Source organism: Calonectris borealis, chromosome 8 (genome assembly GCF_964195595.1).
Source record: "Calonectris borealis chromosome 8, bCalBor7.hap1.2, whole genome shotgun sequence".
Lineage (NCBI taxonomy): Eukaryota > Metazoa > Chordata > Aves > Procellariiformes > Procellariidae > Calonectris > Calonectris borealis.
The window spans coordinates 16597015-16617507 of NC_134319.1; the positions used below are offsets into that span (position 1 = coordinate 16597015).

At 40.7% G+C, this 20493-nt stretch overlaps 2 protein-coding genes across 2 annotated transcripts; one reads left to right on the forward strand and one right to left on the reverse strand.

The window, feature by feature from the left end:
- Positions 1-9613: 9613 nt before the first annotated feature.
- Positions 9614-19083, forward strand: RPF1 (ribosome production factor 1 homolog). The gene is made up of 10 exons (XM_075156139.1): positions 9614-9817; positions 9916-9972; positions 10971-11051; positions 11460-11555; positions 12205-12358; positions 12939-13021; positions 13911-14092; positions 14174-14300; positions 15049-15538; positions 17124-19083. The coding sequence occupies exons 1-9, from the start codon at positions 9662-9664 to the stop codon at positions 15088-15090; spliced, it is 978 nt and encodes a 325-aa protein (XP_075012240.1). The 5' UTR covers positions 9614-9661; the 3' UTR covers positions 15091-15538; positions 17124-19083.
- GNG5 (G protein subunit gamma 5) lies at positions 16487-20442 on the reverse strand. Its single transcript, XM_075156140.1, has 3 exons — positions 20264-20442; positions 18925-19080; positions 16487-16730 (listed from the first exon to the last, which is right to left on the reverse strand). The coding sequence occupies exons 1-2, from the start codon at positions 20342-20344 to the stop codon at positions 18955-18957; spliced, it is 207 nt and encodes a 68-aa protein (XP_075012241.1). The 5' UTR covers positions 20345-20442; the 3' UTR covers positions 16487-16730; positions 18925-18954.
- Positions 20443-20493: the final 51 nt, after the last annotated feature.

Below are 20493 nucleotides of genomic sequence, written 5' to 3' on the forward strand. Positions count from 1 at the left end.
CCATGAAGTATTTGTGAAGATGGAAACTGAGGACAGGACAGGTCTCCTGAATCCCATACTGGCACTAGTATTGCACATTTACATTTGAAGTTGAATTGCAGAGGTCATGACCAGATGCATTGTCAGCTGATGGATACAATCCTGCTATCAGACTGGATGCTGTCATTTCTTTTCAGATGTGTTTAAAACTCCCCTGGTGAAATAAAAGAATAGGGCTTGAACCATTTAGCCTAACCCTCTCCTGCCAAAGGTAACCATGTCGTACCTTCTTTTTCATAAATAATCCCACACAAACTTAGGAAATACAATATTTTCCCAAGCAGGAGGAAAATACGATCAAATTGGAAATATAGACAAAGGAAAATATTAGCTTAGCTAATTCTTCCTTGTCATCTTTTACGGTAATTTTTACTGAAACGGTGCTGTTGATTCTATCCTCTGTCTCCTACTGTAGGGAATAGAGATAGTCTTCGGCGTCAGTCTGTGTTGGGTAGACCACCAAACTTGCTGAACCATGTAGACCAAGCAGAAGAGCAACTGTAATAAAAGGTCTAACTTAAGACCAGATTTCATGATGAGTTTCATTTCTTCATTCAGTCAAACCCTGTGCACCAGACAGGATGGGCTCTGACAAGCTTCTACTGTAAAAAGCCATACAAGAGGCTGAAATCTAGGCCAGAGCTAGGGATAGTTCTTGGGAAGCTCTCTGGATTTCCTGGAGGGCAAGGTGTGGCTCTGTACGTGGGAGGTAAACGCCAGTGATTTTCTGTTACTAGTAATTAGGTGCAGCTTGAGTTTCATTAATGAGAGTTACATATGCATACTGGAAAAAAGTTTATCTGACACTGGGATTATTACGTGTTGCCAGCTAAATGTCTTACAATGTTCATTACCTTTGTTATTTTGTGATTAGCACTTATAAATGTCCGAAAGCACGTTCATATTTTACCAACACATAAGAAAAAAGTTCTGCCACTGAGAGTTTATAATGTAGAAGAGAAGGAAATCTCCTGGTAAATCTCCAAATTATCCCACCAATCTGTCTAATGTTTTGGAACTACTTCTTGCATTAGCATTTGTTTTTATTAGCTTTAGTCATTTTGCTTTTGATGTTGTTTATGATAACTACAAAACATAGAAATATGTTTTCCAGAATGTTGTCCTGAGGTGAACACCCAGCATGGACGTATCAGTCTTAAAATATTTGATAAACCACTAAAGAAAGGAAACAGAATCTTATCAGGGGAAAGCGGCTGGGTAGCCTTAAATAAAAGAGATACTGCAATTCTAGTGACTATTCATCAAAATTTAGCAATACAAACAGTAAAAAACCCCTGTAATGTAGCTAAAAATGTCCGTTAACTTAAATTATTTTAAAAATCTGTTCATTGCAGTCTCTAACCAGGTACTATCTGAATATTATCGCAGATACTCTAAAATTCTTATAAAACATTTTAAATTTTTTTTTTTGTCCATTTTGATGTTTCATGGCACCACAGGTTTTGAGGCCAGAAGAAAGCACCATGATCCTCTAGCCCGACCTTTTGCACAGTACAGGTGAAAATTAGATCAAGTGATGTCTACATAGTTTCTGGAAGAGCTAGAACACTTCCTTTGGAAAAAAATCCACTTTCTTTATTTAAAGATTTCAGGTAACAAGGAATACTTCACAGGCCTATCTATCTAATTTTTTTTTCCAAGGCTTAGTTAGTCTATGGGCCTTGTTTGTTTAGTTTGGTTTTGGTTTTTTAATCAAAAAATGTCTCTTGGCTCAGCTTTCAAACACTACATCTTTTAAAAGATTTGTCTGCTAAATTGAAGATTTCTATGATTACAATTATTCACTTTATTTCTTTTTATGTAATTCCAGGTGAGTTAGCTCTTACGTGATTCATTGATGGGCTAAGGAGATTAAGCTTTTTAAGTCTCTTCTGTAAGAAGGTTTCTAGGTCCCAAATCAACCATGTTTGACCAGTCTGTTTAACTGGTCTGTTTAACCAGTTTGTCAGTTTTTGTGTCAATCTCAGGCCAAGACACACTGGCTCCACCAAGGAAACTCCTGTTGCTACGGTGGGCTCCCCACATTTATCCACAAGGATAGCATTTCTGTGTGCTCTTAATTGCTTTTCTGTATCGCTACTTTTCATAATGCAGTCCTCCATCAGATAACTGATCTACATTTTTCTTTCCTAGAAATATTAGCCTGCACTTAACTATATTAAAATGCACACTGTTCAAGTTAGCTCATCTTGCCAAAGATTCTGGTAACACTGTGGAATGAATCTTTATCATGTATCACTTCACAACTTCTGTTTCTTATGCAAATACTACCTTACAAATTTGTAAAATAACTAATACGTGTTATTGGCCATTTATAAGTACTTCTGACTTATTAATAATGCCAAGTAGAAAATGGGCCTGACTATTTTTCCCAATTTAAAATGTAAAATGTAAAGTATCTACTAAGAGCTAAAGAGTAATATAGCCATACTTTGCTTAATTGTTGATAACATGTGTGTTGTTACCATGGAGTTAAGAGTGATCTTCAAGGGGAACAACAGTTTCACTTGAGGTATTTTACTCTGTAAAATAATAGTTACCTTATTTCTATGTAACACCTAGAATTTATGTTGTAATAATTTTGAACAAGGAGAAAATTCTTAGGTACCTGTGGGCAATCTGCAAGCACAAAAAGAAACAAAATTATTTGCTATACCAAGTTCTATTCATTACAGAGAAATTATTCCACTGCAGCACAAACACGCCTTAATATAAAATAACAGGAAGCCAATAAATAAAATGAAAACACAAGGTAGCATATTCTGAAAAATACCTGGCTAGAAACGAGTCATACTCTAATGTTGGATAAACTCCTTCAGTACGTGAAGGAATGTTTTATTAAGCCCAAGCTACGTGTAATTGCCACTAGCAGAAAGATACTAGCATTACTTCCTACAAAGACGACCACACCCCCCAAGAAACACAAGTATTTCTACATACCCACAAAGTTGATGAAATGTTGCCATTGACTACCTTCCCTTTTACAGGACAATTCTTTAGAAAAGGATAGTGGTCTCCAGAAACAGCAAAATGAATTCAGCAAAATAACAGGTGGGAAACAGTAGATGCTTCTTCAGTAATTTGGGTAGCTATTGGATAAACTTCTCAAAAAGTCTAAATGTATCAAATTACAATTTTCTGGGTTATAGAATTTCTATTTGGGGAAATATTCCAGTTTTCTGCACTAGGCACTTGAAGCTCCAGCAAACTCCTGTATCTTTTTTTTTCAGCTTACATAAAATTAATGTGTTATTTATCTAGTAGTTTCAACCTAGTAACTAACCAGAAGTGCTGACAGACTTGTAGGAAATCAAACGCCCAATATTCATCAGGCTGATCTGCCCAGATTAAGATAATGGCCAGCTATGCCATCTTGATAGGTCCTGTGGGAAGGATTGTTGTAATGTCGGTTATAACTACATGTTTAAGATTGTGTTGACATCCATACATAAAGCACTTGTAAAGTAATTTTTTTAAACTGTAATGAGCTTTAAAACTGGACACTCACATGCAGCAGGCTATGGAATTTCCATAATTTTTAAATAATACATTTGCAAGGTTTTTTTGCAAGTATACCATATAAAATACCTTCTTTTTAAAATGCTCTCCTTTGCTTCATTTTTCCTTAGATTATTTAAGTTTTGCTTTCTCAGGCTTCCAAATGCTTGACTTCTTTTTCTTTCTCACACACACATACATACACGTTCCGAGATGTTAGACACATTTAAATGCATCAGTAATCACTGTTCTTCACACGGTATAGCAAGAGGGTTACACTAAGCTGAATTGCTGCAACTTCAAGAAGGGCAGGATGGAAGAGCCAGGGAACGACAGGTCTGTCAGCCTCACCTCAGTCCCCAGGATGATTGTGGAGCAAATACTCCTGGAAGTCATTTCCAAGCACCTGAGGGACACAAAGGTGACTGAAAACAGCTGGTGTAGTGCGGCTTTACCAGGGCAAACCTTTGATGGGAAGACTGGCTCAGCAGAGGAGGAAGAGCAGTGAGTGCCGTCTACCTTGACTTTAGAGGGGCCTTCAGCATGGTCTCCCACAGTACCCTTACAGTCAAATTGGTGAAATATGGCGTGGAGAAATGTACCACAAGGTGGATGGATAATCAGCGGGGCTGTGGAGTACAACGGGTGCTGATCAGCAGTGCAAAGTCCACCAAAAAGGTGGCTGGTTACTAGTGGTGTTCCTCAGGGACACATACAGGGGCTAAAACTCTTAATGTCCTTATTAATGACCTAGACGAGGTAACAGAGTGCACTCTCAGCAAGGTCTGGTGTGATACCTATTGGGGGCAGGGGTGTCAATACTCTGGAAGATAAAGCTGCTATTCAGAGGGGCCTTCAGGTTTTTTTACCATTGTTTGCTTTCTTAATCCTAGGACTTTTTACACAAAAGCTATAAAAAGCACGAAGATCGTAAAGAAACTCTGAAAAGCGAGGGCATTACAGAATGAAAACTGACTTAGAAAATTTCATTTGGTGTCCTTATTCACCCATAGTATAAAAACCCTGAATTTCATTTTAGGGACAGACACTAAGTGTGCATTCCTCATTTGCTGGGTGCTGAACTTGAGATATCTGAAATCTGATATCTAGAATGATCCTGAGCATGGTGAAGTTAATTGTGAACCTAATTAAACATAGTTGTGGTTTGAATATATGGTCCTAAATATTCTCAAATTATCCAGCTTTGGGTGTCTTACACAGGGCATTCTAAATTCATAGATACATGTGATGAATTTTGGTTTGACAAACTTGTTTAATTTTCGCATTTGTATAACGGACATAATACCGTCTTTCCAATAAGCACCTTAATGTTTGTACACAGCTCAGATGCTGTAAAGAAGGGTAACCCAGAAAAGCATATGAAAAAAATTAATTTTTGTGTTGAGTTATGGGATGAGAACAGGCATGGGGAGCACATAGTAAGATCTAGTGTTCATCCTGAAATGTTAAATAATACCCGACTTTATTGAGCATGATCCCCATTTTATCCATTAGAGAGATTGCCCTAGGTGATTGAAAATACTGAAATTAAAGACTGTAAACAAGATCCACTAAGGAATGCAAGCCTGTAAGTCCCAAACAGATGATCCTGAAAACTACCCACGCAGTTCCTGCATAGGCACCTTGTAATTTTACTTTGCTCCCCTACGTAATGCTCCCCTGGAGAAACAGCTCTGGGTATGCCCAAGTCTGGGAACAGTATGGAAAGAGCTAAGCAGTTTAGCATTTATTTTGAGCTTACGTCTAGCTGGATGAACAAGAGGGTTTTCTACAGCAGAGATCCCAGGTGGCTTGGTACAATAACATGCAACAAGCATCACAGGCCTAGGCTCTTTACAAAATACAGTGCAGGCTTTCTCTCAAAAAGGGATGGTAGAGATGTCCATCTTTCATATGACGGCATGTTGCGGTGGGCCCATGTTCAACTCCTTCCTCAGTTACAGAGATGTGGGGCTCAAACACAGATTCCCCTGCCACACAGAGCATCTCCCACCACTCTCTGAATATTCCACGCCGGTGAGACCATATTACCTTTTCTTTGCTCTGCAAAAAGCCCAACAGAGCATCAGGCCAGGAGCGTAAAAGGAACCAGACTCTTTAGCCCAGTGATGAGGGCACACACCTAGAGACTGAATCTGGTTACAATCCATTCTCTACCGCTTGTTTCTGCTTTGCTGTGTAACTTTTTAAAGTCAGGGAAGTATTGAGACCTGGCCAGGAATCCAATATTCCTTCCTTTCAGGGAAAGAGTGCCCCAGCCACCAGCGATTTGGTCCAGCATTTTCTGTATCTTATTCTGCACGCAACAATAGCTTCAGGTGGAAGAATGAAGAAAGTTCTCACCTCTGAAAAACCTGCAGGCTTGTGGTTTGATTGTTCCATTGAAAGGAAAGATGTTATTCTCAGTGAGGCTGCCTTCTGCATCCAGTGTGAATACTTTAACTTTTGAACTACCAATTAAGGAAAGCTACTGTCACTAACTTTGCCACACAGCCAGTGCTGTTAGACTGTCCCTGAGAATGCCTACCAGCGAGAGGCTGCAAGCAGGAGTGCGAAGAACGTCTATTTTGAGGGGCCTGGTAAGGCTCAGACGTGATCAAAGCTGTACAAACTGCTCTGCAGTCTCAAGGCTGAGGTGCTTACAGGCATATCAAACACCAGACCTTTGGGGTACAGCTTCATTATCTACACACACCACGAAGGGATGGGAGAACTAGCTTTGAATGCAAGGATAAGAAGAGTACGCTTGCCTTAGCTCAGTAGCCCGCTCCTGCCAGTTAGCCCTCCTGGGCAGCTGAGCAAAGGGTGCCTGCTGCAACAGCCTGCAACCCCGCTGCAAGGCCCCAACCCGTATTCCCGCCCTGCACTGCCTTGTGCTGTTCGAATGTATGAGCCTCCCTTGACTACCAGTACCAGTACGCAGCACTAACTTCTACAGTTTAGATACATTCTTCACCACCAGCCGGCAGTTCAGAGGGCCTCGGGATCCTGCAGAAGGTTTTGAGGGCCATAAATGTGGGCCTCAACAAAGCTAGCTCTTGAGGGAACTTGAGCCCCCTCACTTCTTACTCATGTTTTGTTGTGACCTCGTGTTCCTTTTATTTCCCCTCTCCTCACCGGTTTTAGATCCATGACAATACTGTTTCCAACTGTATATAACTTCAGGGATTTTGTCCTAGAGAAAAATCAGTCGCTTCTCCCTGGTCCTCTACTAACACACCAAGAATCCTTAGAACTGAGACATTACTTTACAGAAACTGTGCTCATGAATCTTGCGATCTTCAAATTACTATTACCAATTGTTATCTGTTTTAACAACCACCACAAAGAATTCTGGCTCACTGATTCTGAGGGGAAATGGTTTGCCATATTAACAAGGCAATGTAACTACAGTCAAAATGAATCCATTTTAAAAACATATACAACAGCTTTTTTTTATCTTTTTCAAGTGAAAAACAGTATTCTGTAGAAAGAAAGAAAGAAGCCTGTAAGCCATATCTCTTTTCCAACACAGACAACGGTTGGTTTGGTTTGGAGCATTGCATTTTCTGGGGCATTTTGTTCAGTATAATGAATCTTGAAGATAAGTAGTACGTCCTCTCCATCTTCAGGTAATGAAATTAAGAAAAACAAAACAGGAAAATAGCAAAATGTTAGTTATCACATTAAAAAAAAAAACAAAAACAGTTCTCTAATAAATTCTTGAATCCAGAGGCACCATACCCTCTTTTCTCATCTCCTTCCATAAATATTTTCTAACTTAATTTCCTTTCCCCAGCTGAATTTTTGTCCTTTCAACTTAATCCCAAGATATTTTTCAATTGTTTAAAATGACAGGACAGCAAAAAACTCCAGTCCTCTATCAGTACAACTCAAAATGATGCTTCCACTACCGCAGCTGGGTCAGCGGTCACTTACAGAAAGGTTTCCTCCAAAATTCCTTAGTGCTGACATGGAATAAATGTCTTCATCACTCTCCACTAGAGAACTTACTTGTTAGTTTACACAAATCAAAGCTACTGGTGTTTTCTGTCTGGGTTTTTTTTGTGTGTTTTTTGTTTGTTTTTTTTTTTTTTAACCAAGCAGCTTTTCCAAAAGATGGTTTCCTGGCAATGCTACATTAGTTGTAAAAAAAAAAAAAAAGAGTATCCCCTTAAAATGTTATTTACACAGAACAGAGTTCATAGCTAAAATAAGCAAAAGACCCTGGAACCTTCTCTATGAAGAAATTAAACTAATATTATACATGCATTTATTAGTTGGGCCTTCTATTGAAGTTATAGTTGTACCTTGTTAATGATCTTGTTAATGTCCGCAATGTGTTTCTGGTGTCTTTTTATTGCCCCTCCCCTGCCCTAGGAAGTTCTTGTATTATTGTGTATCATTATTTTGTTCCTGTGAGTCCTTGGAAGAAAAGCCTTTGAATAATATTAGGAGGTTGTCTTCCCTCTTGCTGGGAGGGAGAAAGATCATGTGGTTTTTCCACACGTAAGCACTCAGTGAGCTTCACACAACTAAGCTGCACATCAGTTTGCGATGATTCCACCAGAAACACCATCGCAAACTGAAACTACAAATAACTTAGAATTCCCTATTAGCTCTGCTAACAGCAGTGATGAAAATCTCTGCTAATGACTTTTAGAGATATCCTTGCAATCTCTGACACTTGAATCTAGTGAGATAAAGGTACGGGAAGTCCTTCTTTGACATATTCTCAAATAAATGCCCTGAACCTTAATTACCATGGAAACTACTTATCCTTAAGGCACTAAGGATAGCTGAAATATTTTCTCTTGACAAAAATGGGAGTGAGGCCAGAAAAATATGGGATTGTGCATAATGAGGCCTTTGATCTTTCATTTACATCTGTGTTAAGTAGAAATAACCTCAGTGAAGCAAGTTGAGTTACAGAGTTAAATTCGTTTATAGGACAGAAGTAGGTTTGAGACATTGTCTAGTTCAGGTTATTTCTAGATCTTTTTCCATTATCTTAATGTGTTTAGGTTAACAGATTTCTTTTTCACTTTTCTAGTAAGAGAAACTTAGTAATGCAAAATAGTATTTCTACATAAAATTAGTAGGCATATTCCAAGCTTTGAGACAATCCTTGGGACAAATGGAACTAATCAGTCCCACTGAGGCTCAGAACTTTGCAGTCTGAGATTAAAAATGCCTGTAATTCAGCTCAGGCCCCCCAAAATCCCCGAGTACTCAATTTCTATGGAACAGAGTAGTCTTCACTATCCAGCACCACCTGCACACCTCTTAAGCTGGAAAATCAACTCAGGAACAGAAAAAACTCATTTCTAGCTTTACATGAATTAAATCTCTTTAATTAGTTGTAGGGGTTCTCACTGTGAGCAAATGCCTGAATGTGAAACGTGTGTGCACGGGAAAACACTACTGGGTCATGATGTTACTACCATTCACGTAAATCCATCGGTGTGTCACGTTTGTTCAAAACTTCCCATTTTGGTATTGTTAACCCTGATCATAAGTTTCGCTGCAGTAATAAATTGTATTAAATACTCTCATCTTATCTCAAGGCTTGTGCCTGCTGAGCAATTAGCTTAGCCATTTTGCAGGTGCCTGCAGTGAAGCAACAGGCTATGCAAATACCTCAGCCGGGCACACTGCCTGCGCAGGGTCACGGCCGAGGGCGGCAGCCGACGCCCCCTCTCCCGCACAGCGCCGTGGCCAGTGCCGGGCTCCGTGCCCGTGCGCCGGAGGGGGACGGGGCTAGGCCCTTCTGTGACTCGCTGTACCGCGACCGCCACCAAGGCCCAGCCACGTCTCCCCGGCGCACTGAGCACGACGGCACTTGGCTTGAAAAGCGTGCTTTCTCCCACAGGCTTAACCGAGGCCGCTCCGAGGGCGGTTGGCGCGGCGGGAGGCCGCTCCCCTCAGAGCCCCCCCTGCGCGCGCCGCGCCCAACTGCCGCTCGGGCGCCCCCTCCGCGCATGCGCAGCGGGAGGCCCGTCCTTCCGGCCGGCGGCCCCGGCGCAGGCGCAGCGCGTGCTCTCCCGGCGGGCGGGGGCAGAGGTCAAGGGTGAGGGGTCAGTTCCTGCCCGGCGGCGGCAGCATGGCAGGCGGCGGCCCGGTGGGCTCTGCGGCGGAGGATGGGCGGCCGCCGGCCCCGGAGCGGGTTCTCTTCCCGCCGACCTTCAGCGTGTCCGAGATCAAGAACAAGCAGCGGCGGCACTTCATGTTCCTCCGCTGGAAGCAGCAGCAGAGGAAGGTGGGGGAGGGCCCGGCGCGGCGGCCCTTACCGGAGGGCGGGGGAGGCCCCGGCGGGCGGCGGGTCTGGCTAACGGGTCGCTCTCCCTCTCCCGCTAGGAGAAACTGGCCGCCAAGAAGAAGCGGAGAAAGGAGCGAGAAGCCCTCGGAGACAAAGTAAGGGCTCCGGCCGCAGCGTGCCGCGGCCCCGTGTCGTGGCGGGGCCGTCCCCGCTGCCGGGAGCGGTGCTCCGCCGCGGGCAGGGAAGAGCTCGCCTTGGGGACAGCTCCTCCGCTGAGCCTTGCGCTGGGGGCTCTTCGGGTGGGCGCGATTTCTCCACGGAGTTCAGTGAAGCGGAGCGGTGATCTCGGTGCTCGCTGGCCCTGGCAGCCTTCAGAGACACTGTGTTGTGTAGCGGCTGGGCCGAGGAGCGTTGCTGGTACTGCGTTACATGGTGCTGTAGGCGGGCAGGGTGAGTTTTAAGCTAAAAATGGCGTAAGAGCAGGCCCTTCCTGAAAAGTCTTCTCTGTCCGATGTAATTGCTATGGCATTGTGTTGATGTTATTGGGCATTATACTCTAATAATTTTTATATAAATTAAAACAATCAGATCTGACCAAACCCTGCCCAGACCAATTGTCTGCTTGTTTCCAAGCTTAGCCACGAACAAGGGTTTTGCTTCTTTTCCTGAACTACTTCAAAAGCATATTGGCAGTTGAGGACAGTCAGTTGTAAGCTCAGAAGAGTCGTGTAAGTAAACAGAGTAAACGTTATAGGCTCTTAGTCGTTCAATTGTAGATGTCAAGGCTGAAATGTGGTGGTGTTGAAAGTAGAGCTTTTTTCTTCCATGGAAGAGAAGAAAAGTGGATAGAAAGTTCCCCTCTTTTTTTTTTTTCATTTTATTTTGGAACCCCGTTTGTTTCTTAGATTGAATTTAAGCAGTGTCACTGTTCTAGCAATACTTCTCCTCCATGTGATGCTCGCTAGTGTCCCAGTACTCGTGCATATTTTTAATAAAGGCGATGTAAATTCTATTTTAAAAGCTGGCATAAAATAAATAATACTTCTAGTTCTGTGTAGAAATATACACAGTATCATGGTAGTATGAATGTGGTTTTCGCAATACGCTTAAAAATTACATGAATGTGTTATGTTAATAAACTTATTTATTTTAGGCACCTCCAAAAGCCATACCAAAGACTATTGAAAATCAGAGAGTGTATGACGAAACAACTGTAGATCCCAATGATGAAGAGGTAACTGCTTAATTTCTGCATATGCTATTAAGTGAACGATTTTTTTTCGAAGAAGGGACATAAAATGGATTGATGAAACTTAACATTCACCACTCTCCTGTTAAGGTGTTAATGAATTACTTCTTACATGTGATGGGTTCACTAAGAGTGATGTCATTCTTTCATCATCTACGTTAGATAATTGCCTTTTGCATTACTGTTATTCATAGTAAAACCTGCCAATGTTCATCACACTAGATTCTTAAAAATGTAAAACCCACTTGCCTTGTAATGATTAATTATAGGATAGATCTTGTGAATTGAAATTTTTCCTACTAAATCCAATTTCATCAGAATTTAGATCCGATTGAACAATTGTTCTTTGATTTTTTCATATATGGTGGATTAACAAGACTTCTGTTCTTCCAGGTTGCTTTTGATGAAGCAACTGATGAATTTGCACCATACTTCAACAGACAGACAGTTCCCAAGATTCTTATTACAACATCAGACAGACCTCGTGGGGTACGAATGTTTTGGAGAGTTCTAAGCAATCAACTGGTTATAAGATACCAAGGTTTTCATACTGTGATTGGTAAATTAAAGCTGAAAATAATAGCATGTAATCTTTTTGTTTCTCTAGCACTGTTTGTTTCCTTCGTAACAAAAAAGCACCTCATGCATATGTTCTTGTATGCAAATGATCTGTATTACCTAATTGGGGGGATTACTGACATTTGTGAAAACCATAAAAGAAGTGGTTTTAAAAATAGGAAAAAGTACACCTCAATTTATCTGGAAACTCAGACATTAGTACTTGAAGAAATAGTTATATTGTATTTTGAAATGTTGTGAACTTTTTGTAAACCAATGTCCCTAATAAATAGAGTTTGGGGGCTATGCTTTTGGATTTTTCCTACTTTTCTGTGATTGAGGGAGGAAAAAAAATCCTTTAAAAAAAAGTTCCTGGTGTGCCGCAGCCTGTACTGCAAATAAAATCTTTTTCCACTGACTGAATGAAGTAATTTAATAGCTTGTCTTCAAATGTTTATAGAGTTTCTGGAAGTAATATATCATCAGGGAGGGCAGTTGGAACAAGCAACCCTCCATTCCCCTAATACTTGAATCTGGCACTGTATTTACCACATTGCAATTTAACTCGCTTGTTTTGCAGAGAACAGTGAGATTCTGTGAACAACTGTCTACTGTTATACCTAACTCGCATGTCTACTATCGAAGAGGTCTGGCTTTGAAAAGAATTATTCCACAGTGCATTGCAAGGGACTTCACGGATTTAATCGTCATTAATGAAGATCGCAAAATACCAAGTATCCTTTTGTATATTTATTAAAATAGATATACTAGCTCTGGGCCTGTTAGGGAAAGAAAATAATTCTGTAGTGTGCATCAAATATCTACTTTATTCTGGATTTTTTCTCTTCACCGTGCCGCTTACAGCGTAACTACAGAGTTAAAAATCACTGTGCCAACTTCAATATCTGATGGCTAATGGAACTTGGAATTATTAAAGAAAGGGTGTTGGCTTTTTTTTTAGTTTGTAATGCATGGATAAACATTGTTATTATTTCAATAAATTTAACAGGTTGATCAATTAACAAGTTTTTCTGACCAGAAAGTTCCATTTAGTTTTGCTGATTAGATAAAACATTACTAATTAACAAGTGAGAAAGCAATAGAAGATAACTCTGGTTAGCTATTGAAACAAAATTTAATGGACATACTGCAGAACACCAGTTAACTGGTTTATGAATGTATACTCGAAAATATAATGAAACCTTGTAAATCAGGTATAGATTATGGATATAATATTCTCATGTAATAAAATGTTCCTCTGTAAATTACATGTTGAATTTTATCAGCCTTTTTTTTTTTTAACTCTGTGAACAGATGGTCTTGTTTTAAGTCACCTGCCTGAGGGTCCAACTGCTCATTTTAGAATGAGTAGTGTCCGTTTGCGTAAGGAAATAAAGGTGAGACTCCAACAAAATTTAAAAAATGAGTAGTCTGTTGTTTAATGATAAATATGTTCAGTCTACTTGAACTGTCAAAACTGGTTGCACTTTTGTACGATTCAGCTGATCTTCTAAAGGTGTTTTTTTCGTAAGCTAACAGGAGGCCAAGGACTAGTATATTCTACTTCGATAAGCAGCATATTTTCATAGTTATTTGCTGAATTTCTTTAACTGTCTGCCAAGTATTTTTATAATCGTGCCAATAAATAGCAGCTGATAACCTACATCAATAGAGAATACCCAATGTATAGCATACACACAATAGGATATATAAAAATCAGCAGTATAAAAGATTTCAATAGATGTAGTTCCTAGTCTTGAATAAAACCTAGTTTTTCTTATTCTTACAGCCCTGTCAGCTCTTTTGTAGTAAGTATTGCTTACTTAGCCCTAAATAATTTGCTGTAAAATGTTTTTTTTCTCCTTTGAAATAAGTAATTTTTCAATCTGTTCTTATTAAAGAAGAATCCCATATACTCTTAGTTGGTATTGGTACAGAGAGAATACTCCTCCAATAGGTAGACTGCATTATTTGCTATAATGGGTGCTGCCAGGAGTGGAAATTGGTATAGGAGAGAGGAAATGTAAAATTATTTATTTGTGCTTTTTCATTCAATTTATATTGTTGAACCAAAGATCCTTATGTTACCTGCAGCTGCTCCTTTACTTGTATACAACCGTAGGTTGTGTTTGAAAAAATTATTAGGGCGTGTTATCAGCCCTGTTACAAGAAGTTTGCCCTGGTTGTCTTCCCCCTATTTTATTTCAAACTCTTTTTTGATAATATATTAAAATCCTTTTGCATTCGATCTATTCTTTGCATTCTTACCTATTACTTTCCTTTCAGCGAAAAGGGAAAGAGCCCACAGAACACGTACCTGAAGTAATCCTGAATAATTTTACAACGCGACTTGGCCATTCTGTTGGTCGCATGTTTGCTTCTCTCTTCCCACATGATCCTCAGTTCATTGGAAGACAAGTAGCTACATTTCACAACCAGCGAGACTACATCTTTTTCAGATTCCACAGGTGACATTTTCCGCAAAACTCGCAAATGAGAGAGAATGTTCTTGTAACTTACTTACTAAATTTTTTTTTTTCTTCCCCAAGATATATTTTCAAGAGTGAAAAGAAAGTGGGAATTCAGGAACTTGGGCCACGTTTTACATTAAAGCTGAGGTCTCTTCAAAAAGGAACCTTTGATTCCAAATTTGGAGAGTATGAATGGATTCATAAGGTATGTCTAAGTAATGTTAATAGTCCTGCTTGGGAAGGGAAACTAAATTTGACATGAAATGTAACCACAAATCTTAGCCTAAAAAAGCAGTATAAATGCAGTTCTCAATATGGAAGTGTTTAACTGAAATATTTAGAGGTATATTTTGAGAAATATGCAAAGTAGAAGCATTCTGCTATATTGCAAGTAAAAAAATAAAAATAGCAAGGATGATGAGTATCAATATACCATGACTACTTATTTGCAGAATGTAATTTAACATATACATATATAAGCAAATGTGAAAAATGCTCCCCTGGTATAAGCTATTATTGGAAGCCTAGTAAACTTGACTAGAGCTATTTTTGTGCAAGGTGATCGCAAGAATCATAATATAAAAATGATTAAGCTATTTACATAAATGTCACTTCTTAACAGTGAATGGAAAGTAACACTCTGCACATCTTCAAGTGAAATGGAAGTATTAGTCTAGGCAATGATAAATTACTTTTCCAGTCATTTTTACCATGGAATTGCAGTTGATTGGCAAAACTTAGAAGTGAGTATCCAAGTTATACCAGAAGAAAAATTCTCATGTTCCTGGTATAGTCTGACTATAAAGACTCAACTACACTGTAACTATGACACATTTCACTGCCTACCCTACTATAAACTGGAGTGGTTTGTACTTGTTTGTACTTGTAACAGGGTACTTGTTTGTACCCTGTTACATGAATTTGCTGGTTAATAACTTTTTTTTAAATTTCAGCGCCGAGAAATGGACACAAGTAGAAGAAAATTTCACTTATGAGGGACAGCTATTGGCCAATTGCTGGTGACCAGAAATACAACAACTGCTTTGAACTACGGATTATCTCAGAGTCCTAACTAATGATAATGATACGGAACAGTATCTGCCTGCAGAAAGACAAACTGCAAACATTGAAACTTTATACAGGAGCAGATCAAGTAGGACACATCTTTCTTCCTATGTTTGTAGTTAAATCCAACATGACAATGACAGTGACTCTCCTCCCAGTTTAGCAGGAAAAACTATGGCAATGTCAGAGCAGCCTGTAATTTAGCTATCACTGAAGATTTGCCATGACTCCTGCTGTGCTGTAGAGATAAATTACACTTTGCAACATCAAAGACAGTAAATATTTTGGTTAAAGATATTCTCAAAATAAAGTATTTCTAGTTATACAGCTTTTTTTTTTCTGTCAAGCAGCTAAACCCAGACATCTTCCATTAATCAGGTAAGAGAGAAATGTTTTAAACCTCTTTCTAACTTACAGTATGCTGTTCCCTAACAGTATGGTGATAGTTTTCCAAAATTGGTCTCCTATCTAGAGAACACTGAAAAGGCTATATGCAATCCAGGAAGTCTGTGGTATTTTATTTCATTACATCTTGCATAAAATAGCCATGTTGCTGAAGTTACAAAAATAATATGCTTGACTCCTACAAGTATCTCTTCTGTAAATGTCATATTCAGAAGAGGTATATACCCAAAGCAGTTGATATTCTTGTATATAAGAAGAAATAAAACACCTATGGCAAGGAATTCATAAGGCCAGCTTACAGGAAGTACATAAAGCTATCTCACCGAAAAATGCTGTTCAGTTGAACATGTGAGGTCTCTGAGCAGGGTTTTTCCCATTGAAATCTTAAAAATGCTTCTTCAGCCTCATAGCTATACTCAAGTTGTTATTACCTGCAGAATAAACTACTGTTCTGCCTTAAGTTTGCACATTCATTGGCAACTAAAAAGCTAAGTTTTCTTTGAATTACTTTGTCTTCATATGCAGCTATAATAAGTGCTTTTTCATATTTACCTGAAGAGTAAGATGGCTCATAGAGTAAGTCATCTACTAGGGTAGAATTACTCTTTAAGATAAAGAATAATGAAGTGACTCTTTGTCTTTATTTAATGTCTATGATATGGGACAGCTCTATAGTTGAATTATAAACTAACAGCCAAAACATTTTTTCTGTTCTATGTCTATTATGCTTCTAAGTATAGTACTGATGAAGCCTCATTGTTCTGTAAGACTGTCAACCCCAGGCAAACTTGCAGCAGCACAGAATATTTAAAGACAGACTCCTGTATATGCTCTCCAGCTGTGCAGAGTGATGCAGTAACTGGTGAGGTGTCAACATATCCAGAAGTTATTCAACTTGTTACAGTAATTTCAAGACCAGACTAAGTCAAGACACTTTTATTTTTTGCTTGGCATATAAAACCGATTCCCTTATGAAACAGAAGTATTGTAACTAGCATACAGTTCATTTGGAGAGGTAGATGGTAAGAGGTTTGACGACAGTAGCAATTTTACAGTTAGATTTGGCACATTAAAGCTAAGCTTTTGTACAGACTTCAAACCAGGCCACTCCTTGAGGCACTCTGCCCATACACACATCAGCAGCTAGGAAAAGATGCTAGAAGATCTGAAAAACAAAACCAAAATGTAGTTAGAAAAGTATCAATGCTAAATGAAGCAAGTCTATGTCTAAGAACATGTACCTTCAGAGTATGCCATGGACAGCTATTTAGGAAAAAAAAAAAACTCTTTTTCCACAGCTGTTTTAGAAAACTATTATTTATTATAAAATAAAATTTTAAAACCATGAAGCTATCCCCAAGGGTACAAGAAGATAATCAAAACTGTTACAAAAGAACTGAAACTTAGTGTCTCCTGGAAGCCAAATGGCTAAGTGGAAGGACAGAAAAAGTTGTTCCCAGTCACTTGGTGCCTACAGAAATACCAGGCATCTACTTCGCCTTGAAAAGCAAGGGGAGTCTGTGTAACTAACAAATAATGCTTCCTCTTCACTCCACAGAGGTGGTGCTAACTGTGCAAACATGAAATCTGTTGGCTCATCGTGAAAACACCAGGATTACAACTAAGAAATTGCCTATTTTGAGGAAGTGCTTGCAAGAAATACAGTGAAGGAAAGAAATTTTCCATATAGGTAGTGTAACTAAAACGGCTGCTCTAATGACTTTGGCCTGTAACATCAGCAGAAACAAGTGCTCTGTTCCATAATCAGAAAGGGGGAAGATAAGGGCTGTAACTGAGAAAGAAAATACTAAGCCTTTTATGCCCTGTGTATGTGAGACAGAGGAAACGTTACTTCCCGACATCCACACCCAGGAATTACTAGACCTTGGCAAAGCTCCGTGTGTGTCCCTGATTAAAGTACAGTTTATTTGGCTTTCTATAGGTTATCAGTCTATAATGCTTACAGATGATCCAATTTCTTCCTTGAATTACTGCTTAAAGCTGAAACTACAGTAGTGTGAACACAGGTCAGTGTCCAATAATACCTTTTAAGTAAGAATAGTTGATAAAATTCACAATATAAATAACTTTAAAAGCTTCAAGAACTCTAAAGCATGTTTCAGTTACACTGCTGTAATTCATTGCTCAAAACAATGGGGGAAGTGTTTTTCTTTTTGTTTGTTAAATAGTTAAGCATCAACCTCTATACTGTTACTACTCTGGTCTCTACCAGCATGAACCGCCTTGTTTATACACAAACTTTTTGGAAGCTTTCTACAGTCTGCTTGAGGGAAGAAGAATTTTAAAGAACAATTTTAACAACCACCTTTCTATAAAGCTGCCTAAATTACACAACTTAAATCTAGCAAACTACAATTCTTTGGGTGATGTCAGTCAGTTACAAAAACAGAATTCTTCAAGGTTAAGACTCACTATGACATTTCTAAGGATTGTGAGCTATGGTTAACTGCGTATCAGGTGCTTTGAAATAACATGTATGCTCTTGCCCCCAACAGATCCAAGTCAAGGGGCAGTGCGGAAGAGGGACACGGTGAAATTATCATGCATTTACCGTGGGCAAAATATTAAATTATTGTGACTCTCAGAGTCTTGGTGAGACTGCTCTGGATCTAAAACTCACCTTTCTAAATAGGTTAGTCTAAAATCTAATCACCAGAATTTTCAAGGAATGCCAGATTAGTAGTCTTCACAGTGACAGCAGTAGTGCTAATGAATCTATAAAAGTTTTGGAATGAAAATCCAAATGACTCTTCAACGGTTTCTAGTTACTTAAACTGCTACCCATGTAGTAGCTTATTTGAGTGGAGTATGGGCCTTGGTACAATTCTTGGACTACATACTTTTTTCTTTTGCCTTAGAGGGTGTGTCCTATAGGGGACAGTGCTCTTCTTGGAGACCACCACTAATCTCTCTTTGGAAGTGCTCTTTAAAAGTTTAAGAACTAAAGTCTGCTTTATCTGCCACAATCAGGATTCACCATGTCTGCTGCAGGCGAGTAATCCTATGTGAGAAAAGAGAAACGATACCCTTACACAGAAGGAAGATACAGTAGAACTACTGTACAACCAGGTTAGTCAAAATAGCAGCTCAGTAGCAGCTGGCCCCACTACTACTTTGCTGCAACAACTAAATGCCACTCAAAATGCTTACGAATAGCATGTGTCCAGTACAGAGCTACGACCAGAATAGGGGAGGAGAGGCCCAAAATGGGGATCTAGACCAACAGCAGCTGCAGAAATCAGATGTCTCTTCTGACTACTTTTAATTCAGGCAGTCTCATTTAAAGCCAGCTATTTTTAATGAAAGAACAGTTTATGAATCGTAATTCAAGAACTTACCACTGAAAGATACCGAAGTAGTTCACGTAATTACAAAAATGAACAAACTTTCTGGGGTCTGAATGGATTTGTACTTGATGATACTCCTGTCAGTAGGGGATCATGTTGTGCATTCTGCAGGCAGAACTGCTTCAAGTCTGCTGCAGCCTGAGAAACCTAGTCATAATAAAAGCTGGCATTAGAATTCACTGAACGCTCTTTACTGGATGTAACTACATCAAAAAGTATAAAGAATACTGCTAAATGATTCTGCAGTACAGCTTACATAGATTTTATACAACAGTTCCATTGTAATTTTTTGGTTTCTTAAAGACAAGAAGTTGCACAATATTAGAATAAGAATTAATTTAGAAAATTTTCATGTTAAACTTCTAAGCCTGAAGGGTGAAAGATGAGCAACATCTTGGAGGTGGCTTTGTTAAATATATGAAGATCCTTGTTCTAGCATAAATTGTTTAAAAATATAGCCTATAGTTTAAGATGCTCTACTCGACTGAACTGGCATTTTATCTTCCCTTGGAAAGCCATCCTTATGATGAGATAGTGTATGGAGTTTTTGGTAAGCTGTACCTACCTAAAAACAGAAGAGTGAAAAAATTGCCTTGCTTTTCTTTGCTGTAACTCTGAACTCATAAAAAAGAACGATCAAAGTTTTAGAAAGTAGCATCTTCACTGGTATCTTGTATTTGCAGTTTGCCCAGAGTTTCTCTAATTTGACAGGGCCAGTCTCACCCGAAAATGCACAAGTTAAACGCACTCGGCACGCCTTGCAGCGGGGTCTCCATTTTATGGTGTGAGGGCCAGGCCAGCCGAGGCAACCTGCGGTAAACCCCGACTCAAGCTGCCCTTTTCACCGGAGTCTGATGGAAGACGACGCTCCCCAGAATAAGGAAATGAGAGGGGAGGGCGCGGCGCGTCCATCGCCCCGGGGGAGCACTTCGGCCGGAGAGCGGCGCCCGGGGGTCCCCGAGAGGCTGCAGGAAGCGAGAGGGCTCGCCGGGCCGGGCCGGGCCGGGCCGGGCCCCGCACGAGCCGAGCCCCGCAGAGGCGGCGGCAGCGCGAAGGGACGCAGCTGCGCAGCCGCCCCGGGGCGAGGCTCGGCCAGGGAGGCCCGACGGAGCCCCGGGCTAAAGCCTGGGAGCGGGGCGCCGCCGCCAAGGAGGGGCGGCGGGGCGGCTCGGAGCTGGCTGCCCTGGCCCGGCCCCTGCCCCGCCGGGCCGCCCGGCCGCCTCCAAGGAGCGCCCCGGGGCGCGGCCCCCGGGGCGGTGTAATGGCGGCGCGTCCGTCCCGTCCCGTCCCGTCCCGTCCCGTCCCGTCCCGTCCCGTCTCCGCTTCTCACCTTCACGCGAGTCACGCTGGCCTCCAGGCGCAGCTGCTGCACCACCTTCTTCATGGCCGCCACGTTGGAGGAGCCCGACATGGTGGGAGCGGCGGCGGGCACGGCAGGCGGCGGCACACCCAGCCCCAACTTCCCGGCGCGTCCCAAACTCTCCGGCCCGGCGGCGCCTGCGCAACCGCCGCCGCGCCCAGGGCCGGGGCCGGGGCCGCCGCGGGGGGCGCTGCGGGGCC